Here is a 9304-nt window from a genome sequence, read left to right as displayed (position 1 = left end):
CAGGCCGTGGCCTATCAGGCCGCTGCTGCTCAGTCACTTATGAAACTGGAAAAAGAGGTGATGGTTTGCAAGCCTGTGTTGGTGTCAAATATGGCGTGTAGTTAATCCTTCTGGGCCGGCTGTCGTATTCAGAATCTGCAACAATTTGTACCACTAAATTTCAATCCATTTATGAGATTTCATTTTTGGCCTTTGATTTGAATCAGAAATGATGAATATATATATATATATCAGGGTGTAAATATATGCACTGACACTGATTGTATATAATTATGATTCATTACTAAATCATGCAATACATCATGTATTTTTGTACATTTGTTCATGATTGCATTAATTTCCTTTTTTTAGCAACATTAATAGGGTCTAACATATGGCGCAAAATGATTTCTGAACAAATGGCTATTATAAACCTGTTATTTTAAGTGAGTCAAAAACATACAGCACCACCAGTGTAGTCAGATTGGCAAACAAATAATTAAACCTGTTCTTTCAAATGAATGAAAAACATACAGCTTGTAGTTTGATCTGATGAACGAATGATTTTCATGAACCAGTTCTTTAAAGTGAATCAGAAACATACAGCGTGACCAGTGTCATCTGATTTATAAATAAATTATTCTTATGAACCTGTTCTTTTAAAGGGATAATTCACCCAAAAATGAAAATTCTGTCATTAATTATTCACCCTCATGTCGTTCCAAACCCATAAGATCTTCGTTCTTCTTCGGAACACAAATTAAGATATTTTTTTGATGAAATCCAAGAGCTTTCTGACCCTCCATAGACAGCAAGGGTCCTACCACGGTCAGGGCACTGAAACGTAGTAAGAACATCATTAAAATGGTCAATGTGACATCAGTAATGATGGCCGCTTTTGAAACACTGCTTCATGAAGCTTCGAAACCTTTGTGAATCATTTGTTTCGAAACAGTGGTTCGGAGCGCGTATCAAACTGCCGAAGTCAAGTGATTTCACTAAATGAGGCTTCGTTACGTCATAACTGTTTCTAAACTTTTTGAAATTTCAATGGTTTGCCTTTGCCTTATTTCTTCCAAATATTTGGAAGAAATAGTACAGCACCTTAAATCGTCAACCTGCTATCTTGACACACTTCCCACATATTTTTTCAAAAGGGTGCTTAACTGTTTGGAAGCAGATCTCTTAGAAGTGGTGAACGCCTCACTTCTTTCTGGGACTTTTCCAAACTCCCTGAAAACTGCAGTTGTTAAACCCCTTCTGAAAAAGAGAAATCTTGATGCTTGCCTTGCCTTTGGGGGGGCGATCTGTGTGAACCCATGAATCATGCGAGTTCATTGAGATCCTCCCAGCGGCGAACCATTGAATCAGCGTCTTTGACTTCTACCTGATCTCGGATCAGTTTTATCAATTTGTAGACATTTTAACGAAACATTTGTGTAATTAAAATGATGAGAAGTAGTTAACAAGCTCTCCATAAAACAGACAAAACAAGCCCTGCAAATTAATAATAATAATTTAAAAACATTATACACATATTTAATGGTATATTATTGTAATTGCATTTAATGCATTATACTTTCAGTATGTTTTTGTAAAATGTATTTTTTATGCATGTTTTGGCCTGAGATTTTGTTGCATTAACAGTTTTGACCAGCAGCAGTGTGTGGTGTTTCGAGCGCTTCGAAGCAGTTGGTTCGAAGCTTCGAAAAGGTTAGTTTCTCCCATCACTAGACATCAGTGGTTCAACTGTAATTTTACAAAGCTACGAGAATATTTTGTGCGCAAAGAAAACAAAAATAACGACTTTATTTAACATGTATTCTTCCCCGAGTTACCATCTACCACCATTGAGCGTAACACGACCCATGCGTTGTGTTACTCTCGATAATGGTGGTAGATGGTAACTCGGGAGAGAATAATTGTTGAATAAATTTGTTATTTTTGGGAGTTTTTTTGCGCACAAAAAGTATTATCATTGCTTCATGAAATTAAGTTTGAATCACTGATGTCGCATGCACTATTTTGTCGATGTTCTTGGTACCTTTCTGGGCCTTGAATGTGGTAGTTCCCTTGCGGTCTATGGAGGGTCAGAAAGCTCTCCGATTTCATCAAAACATATCTTAATTTGTGTTCCAAAGATGAACGAAGGTCTTACAGGTTTGGAACGACATGAGGGAGAGTAATTAATGTCAGAATTTTCATTTTTTGGGTGAACTATCCCTTTAAGTGATTTAAAAACACAGTGTAGTCTGATTCCTGAACAAATAACTATTATGATCTAGTTCTTTTAAGAGAGTAAAAAACATATCGTGACTAGTGTTGTTAGATTTACAAACTAATGCTTCTCACGAACAGATTCTTTTGAGTGAGTCAAAAACATACAGCATGACCAGTGTAGTCCAATTTGTGAACAAATGATTCTTATGAACTGGTTCTTTTAAGTTGTTCAAAAAAATAAAAAAATAATACAATCCAACCAGTATAGTCTGATTCACAAATTAATGAAGCTTATAATCTGATTCTTGTAAGTGAATCAAAATAATAAAGCATGACCAGAGAAGTCAGATTCGCCAACAAATGTTTCCTCTGAACCTGTTCTTTCAAGTGAATAAAAACATACAGCATGAGCAACGTAGTCCAAAAACATGGGGGGGAAAAAAAGAGTTTGTTCATAAAAAAAAGACAAAAAAATACAAGTATAATACATGACCAGTATAGGCTGATTCATGTGCCGGTTCGGTTCTTTTAACTGAATAAAAAAAAAAAAAACAGCATTACCGGAGTAGTCCAATTCGCATACAATAGTTTCTTAAGAACCAGATTTTTTAAGTGAATCAATCAGACAATTTTCATTGTCAGGTGTACCAATGCATTTTTACACCCCTAATGTATATATAGCTTACAGTATTTGCTAAATCCTTCATGTATATGCACACAATTTGGGATATATATCCTGAATTTGAGGTATGATGTCTAATTAAGAACAAGTCTTTGACCATCTACCTTGATTTTCTTTGTAATGAATCAACACCGTCACATCTCTTTCCATTCCATTCAGTGATGATCACAGCTCAGATGGAGACTGTTCAGCCACAGATACTCACTACCACAATAAGACCTTTGAACAATTATACAGCTGTATGATCAAACAGTTGAACATGCCTGCAGATGTGTGCTGTATCCGTGTCAGTGTGTTCCGATACATGGCTTATTGTCTCCAGTTAATGCGGTCTCATCCTGCCTCTCATCATCTCACCTTGCCTCATCTGTGATCCTCATTGTTCATGTATTTGTTCTCTGTCTCTCTCTTGTTTTCTTGTTCTTCTCCTCTTTTCCCGTCTGTGCACCCAGGCAGCCCATTGAGTAACTTCTTTGACGTAATTAAACAGCTCTTTTCAGACGAGAAGAACGGGCAGGTGTCCCATCCGCCCGGCACGCCCAAGCATGCCAACAGCAAGAGACATGAGCCTGAGCCTAATGACTCCAAATGTCCATCTGGCCAAGACAAAGCCAAGATGGCACCATCAGTTGGGACACAGGAACAACCTTAAAACCAGGAGAAATACTAGATTACTAGTTTTAAAATAAAATATAAGAATCCAGTCATGGTGAAAGGATGTTTTTGACTCAAGTTGGTTTTAACCAAGCTTCTACAAAGTTTTATATTATGGATTGAATATTGAAGTACACCCGACACTTCACAAAAGGCGCATACAGAGACACATGCCTATTTTGTTTCTCTCCAGTGTTGTTTGTTCTTCACGGTGTATCGTTATGTTCTGTTTTATGATGCCTTTATTTATTTCTGCTACCAGGAATTATCCAGAAAACGTGTTAAAGCCCCAAGTCCTGCTCTTGCACAAGATTCATGTATGGCACATTGATGGAGGGCACATTACACAGGAAGTTCAGTACAAGCAGCTGAGGGAAACTCCTCATTCTGATGCATCTAAACACCCCAAACACCAACAAGATTCCTCAACTCCTTCCTCCTGCAGCTACTGTACATACAGCCACACATGTCCAAGGATTTGGAGTGAAGCCTTAAAATAAAGATGTTTATGAATTCTCTCTAAGCTAACCCACAATTCATATTTTTATTTAAACATATATATATTTTTTTTTAATCCTTGCTCGTCTTCTTTCCTCCCCTCTCTGCTGATGCACACACACACAAACGTACATACCGGACATCATTACAAATGGCGAGTGGAGCTTTGGATATCATAACGCACGTGTTTGAGGAGTTGCCCTCGAGGACCGTGGTTGGATTGTATTCTTTTCAATATAGTCTTTCTTTGTGAAATGAAGAATTTAAAACATTTTATGGACTCTGTATCATTGCTGTACAAGATTTGGAGATCCTATTTGAAAAATGGTGGGGATGAACTTTTGGGGCGGGTCGTGGACTGGGACACGGGGGTGGGAGGGGGAGGGGGGCGTCACAGTAAATGATCTATTCTGTTGTACAGACTGAAAATATTCCTTATGTAACAAATGTCTATCAGTGACATTGCTTAGATGAATTGTGTTGCCACATCCTGCTTTTTTTCTTCTCATGTAGTGTTCATGAAATGTTAGTTTTAAATGACAATTATGCTTAATGTATTCGAGGGTTACTCATGATGTCAGTTTTCAATTTGTATTTATTTCGTGTTTAATTTTTATTGAGAAACATCTGCAGGATTCAGAGACCTTTTACCCTTTTTTTGTAACTTATATATGTTTGTCTTTTTTTAATTTATTCAGCTGGGGAATATTTATATATACAAAACCGGGTGGTGGAGATTTTATTGTTTGCATCAGGGCGACTCATCAGATTGTTTGAAGGATCTTGTGTTTTGTGTAGGCTACGATAACACTTGTCCGATTTTGTGAATGAAGCACTCTTTCTTTCCCGGCTTTGGCCAGATTAAAGAGCTTGTAGTATATGTTAAATTATTTACTTGTAATTTAAGAATGTAGACTAGCCTCTTTAGGGTGGGGGGTGAGAGATAATGAAATATTGATATTTGTCACTCGGAGAAATACTAGATTACTAGTTTTAAAATAAAATATAAGAATCCAGTCATGGTGAAAGGATGTTTTTGACTCAAGTTGGTTTTAACCAAGCTTCTACAAAGTTTTATATTATGGATTGAATATTGAAGTACACCCGACACTTCACAAAAGGCGCATACAGAGACACATGCCTATTTTGTTTCTCTCCAGTGTTGTTTGTTCTTCACGGTGTATCGTTATGTTCTGTTTTATGATGCCTTTATTTATTTCTGCTACCAGGAATTATCCAGAAAACGTGTTAAAGCCCCAAGTCCTGCTCTTGCACAAGATTCATGTATGGCACATTGATGGAGGGCACATTACACAGGAAGTTCAGTACAAGCAGCTGAGGGAAACTCCTCATTCTGATGCATCTAAACACCCCAAACACCAACAAGATTCCTCAACTCCTTCCTCCTGCAGCTACTGTACATACAGCCACATGTCCGAGGATTTGGAGTGAAGCCTTAAAATAAAGATGTTTATGAATTCTCTCTAAGCTAACCCACAATTCATATTTTTATTTAAACATATATATATTTTTTTTTAATCCTTGCTCGTCTTCTTTCCTCCCCTCTCTGCTGATGCACACACACACAAACGTACATACCGGACATCATTACAAATGGCGAGTGGAGCTTTGGATATCATAACGCACGTGTTTGAGGAGTTGCCCTCGAGGACCGTGGTTGGATTGTATTCTTTTCAATATAGTCTTTCTTTGTGAAATGAAGAATTTAAAACATTTTATGGACTCTGTATCATTGCTGTACAAGATTTGGAGATCCTATTTGAAAAATGGTGGGGATGAACTTTGGGGTGGGCTGTGGACTGGGATACGGGGGTGGGAGGGGGGCGTCACAGTAAATGACCTATTCTGTTGTACAGACTGAAAATATTCCTTATGTAACAAATGTCTATCAGTGACAATGCTTAGATGAATTGTTTTGCCACATCCTGTTTTTTTTTTCTTTTCATGTAGCGTTCATGAAATGTTAGTTTTGAATGATGATTATGCTTAATGTATTCGAGGATTGCTCGTGATGTCAATTTTCAATTTGTATTTATTTTGTGTTTACTTTTTGAGAAACATCTGCAGGATTCAGAGGACCTTTTACCCTTTTTTGTAACTTATTTATGTGTTTGTCTTTTTTATTTATTCAGCTGGGGAATATTTATATATACAAAATGGTGGAGATTTTATTGTGTGCATCAGGGCGACTTGTCAGATTGTTTGAAGGATTTTGTGTATGATAACACTTATCCGATTTTGTGAATGAAGCACTCTTTCTTTCCTGGCTTTGAACAGATTAAAGAGCTTGTAGTATGTTAAATTATTTACTGGTAATTTAAGAATGTAGACTAGTCTCTTTAGGGTGGTGGGGGGGGGGGGGGGGGGGGGGGGGGGGGGGGCTTGAGGAAAGAGAATTAAAGTACGGATTAATAGCATGGTTAATTCTGCCACAATTGCTAGCCTGTGACTGTGTGACTAGCAACATGGTGAAATGCAGTAAGTCTTGTACTGCAGGCTAATGCTAACTTGGGTAATGGGCTTTTCCATGGTATTCATTCATTTGGATTAAGCAATTTTTTTTACATAACTTGCATTTTCATGAAGCAGCAGCAAAATCTGTCTAGAATTAGCCTTTCTGATTATGATAATCTTAGGTCAAAACTGATGATTTTAGGGAACGTAAACATCATGAGTGATGCTCAGAAAACTGATGATCTTGTTTCCCTCTGTTCACTTTTAGATCTTTATTTCTGCAGTAAAGGCTTTTGTCTTTGCTGCTGTTATTGAGTACGTAATGAATCAAGAGTTTAAAAGCCCATTAACTAAAGAGAGCACCTTAGCTCAAACATCTACACTGACAGTTTCAGCTTACTAAGTAATTCCTTGTATTGGTACCCCAGAGCCAACAGTTGTATAATGTCTAGACTACTGGTATTTTTGACATTTAGTATCAATGGAGGAACTCAGAATGCTAGATCAGGCCTGAGGGATAATGAAGTATTGATACTTGTCACTCATCTCATTGTGCGTGTAAAACAGGTGGATGAGCTCAAAATCACATGTTGTAAATAGATAACTTTGGACAAAGACTTTCTTAAAACCATCAAGGGGATCCTGCTGCTCCTGACTCTCTCTCTCTCGTATAGCATGTCCAACATTCAGCTTTAATTTGCATGATGTTGTGGATGTTAAATTTCTCCTCCCCTTCACCCTTTTTCCATCATCGACTTGTTTCCCCCGTTATCATGCCTTCATTTTCAGTTGGTCGTTTTTCTCTCATCTCCCTTAACGCTGAACGCTATCTGGCCACATGCTCTGCTGCATCATGGTCTTGGATTTCATAACACGTGATCACTTATGGGAACATACAGCGTGGAGAATAAGCGGAGATGTAATCTAAGCAATACACATTATTGTCCTTCCTATTTTGTACTTCGGGAGAAAAAAGGAGCAAAGCTGGATTGTAATGCATCACGAATTTGATTAATACCGAGCGGGAAAAAATAGAATTGCCGCTAATGTATCCCCTTGTAACTATACTGTGAACAACTTCAGTGCAACGGAAATAAATCCATTGACTTTGGGATTTTGGATGAGTGTTTGCTGTTTTCTCTGTAACATAGGATGAGATGGGGCAAGAGGACCCCCTGTAGCTTTTTTTATTTGATTTCTTTACCATAAATGGCACAGAATCTTAACACGTGAATGGCTCATTTTATTTTATTTAGTTTTTCATCTGAAAGTCAACTTTTGTAAGATTGTCAATCAAAACAGTTTTGAGGATAAGTGATCTCTGGAAAATAGTGATAGTAATTTTCTCTGGAAAATTAGTGATTTTATGTTGAATATTAAGTTTGTGTCTAATGAAAGATTTATGGACACATTAATGTTTTTAGATTTGTCGAGTAAAAAAATATTTATTTTGAAGTGAAAAGATACAATTAGACCCTTGGGGTAAGATGGGGTTGGGGTTATTATTTAATAATTCCACATGTGAGACGTACATTTCTACGAAGCCCATAAAGTGCCGTGGTGGTGGAAAAAAATAAAGAATACGGTGGTGGGAGGATTATTATTATTTTTCAAATCTTGTGTTCTCTCGCAAAACGTTTGCGCTTTACTACAATAACCATGGTTTAACTATGATTGTTGCAGTAATCCACAGTAAATATATAACCCTGGTCTTACTACATCATAGTAAACCATAGTAACTACAAAATGGTTTCAAAAACAATGGTTACCACAGTTTTTCTCCAGCATTTATATAATAGGCCTATTACTCTAATAGAACCATGATAACAAAACCGTGGTTTGGAAAAAAAACATGATTACTACGGTCATGATTATAGTTTTACATAGTAAAACCATGGTTAACTGTTGTAAGGGTACAGCGCTTTTCACAATACATATTTCAAAGCAGGTTTACAGAAAATGCATGTTTCAAGGTTACAAATCACAAAATATCCTTTAAACATGCAGAGGTGATTGTGACTCACTGGGGTGCATCTTCTGGCAACAAAGTGCCCAGCGGTAAGATTTAAAAAAAAATTTTTTTTTTGTTAAACAGAAAAAAAAACATTTGCAGTTTTGCATCAGCTGGCAGAATTTTGCTGACAAATAAATGGGCATATCTCAGTACAAGTAACTCAGAGAAAGAGTAAACATTGTTCACATATATCATCATCATCATAGTAGCGAATCTAGCGATACAAAGCGGGTTGAAAATAACCAAACTTACGCTTTAAGGCAATGATTACAATACATAATATCTGGCAGTTTTGTATGTATTTCTATAGTTGCGGTCATCTGAAGTCTGAAAATATTGGCATCATCTGAAGTCTCCACAAGTGAGGCAGGATCCAAACTGCCGTAATCTAGTAACATTGGGATGGACATCCTAAAGCTGGGTGAACACTGCAATTTATAATAGTCCCTTTACGATCGTTGCTTGTCAGACTGCAAGAACATGATCCTCATGTCACACTAGGATCTCAGCGGCCATTAATGTCAGACTGTGCAACAGTCAAGGCATGTTAAAAACAGACCTGCGCAAGAAACACCAACCCTTGTCATCAACATATTCGGTGAAGGTGAGCTGCATTACAGACAGGAATGAAATGGTGGCCAATAGTGCCTGTCCACTGGCGCAGAACAGAGCGAGCGTTTTCAGTTATGAAACTTCTATATACATTAATTAATGCTCATTCCTCCTAGTGGCCCCACTCTGGAAAAAACAAACTAGGTTCCCAGATCTGATTCAGCTGCTGT

At 37.3% G+C, this 9304-nt stretch overlaps 1 protein-coding gene across 1 annotated transcript in view; it reads left to right on the top strand.

The window, feature by feature from the left end:
• The window catches only part of brsk2b (BR serine/threonine kinase 2b), a 161415-nt gene extending 157046 nt beyond the window's left edge, over positions 1-4369 (top strand). The window contains exon 20 of the mRNA XM_016292339.1: positions 3798-4369. Coding sequence (XP_016147825.1) covers positions 3798-3820 — 23 coding nt within the window. The 3' untranslated portion in view covers positions 3821-4369. The remainder of the gene's footprint in view (positions 1-3797) is intronic.
• The last annotated feature ends 4935 nt before the right edge of the window (positions 4370-9304 follow it).

This window comes from Sinocyclocheilus grahami, unplaced genomic scaffold, assembly GCF_001515645.1.
Source record: "Sinocyclocheilus grahami isolate Dianchi unplaced genomic scaffold, SAMN03320097.WGS_v1.1 scaffold284.1, whole genome shotgun sequence".
NCBI classification, from domain to species: Eukaryota; Metazoa; Chordata; class Actinopteri; order Cypriniformes; family Cyprinidae; genus Sinocyclocheilus; species Sinocyclocheilus grahami.
This window is presented reverse-complemented; position numbering and strand designations above follow the sequence as displayed.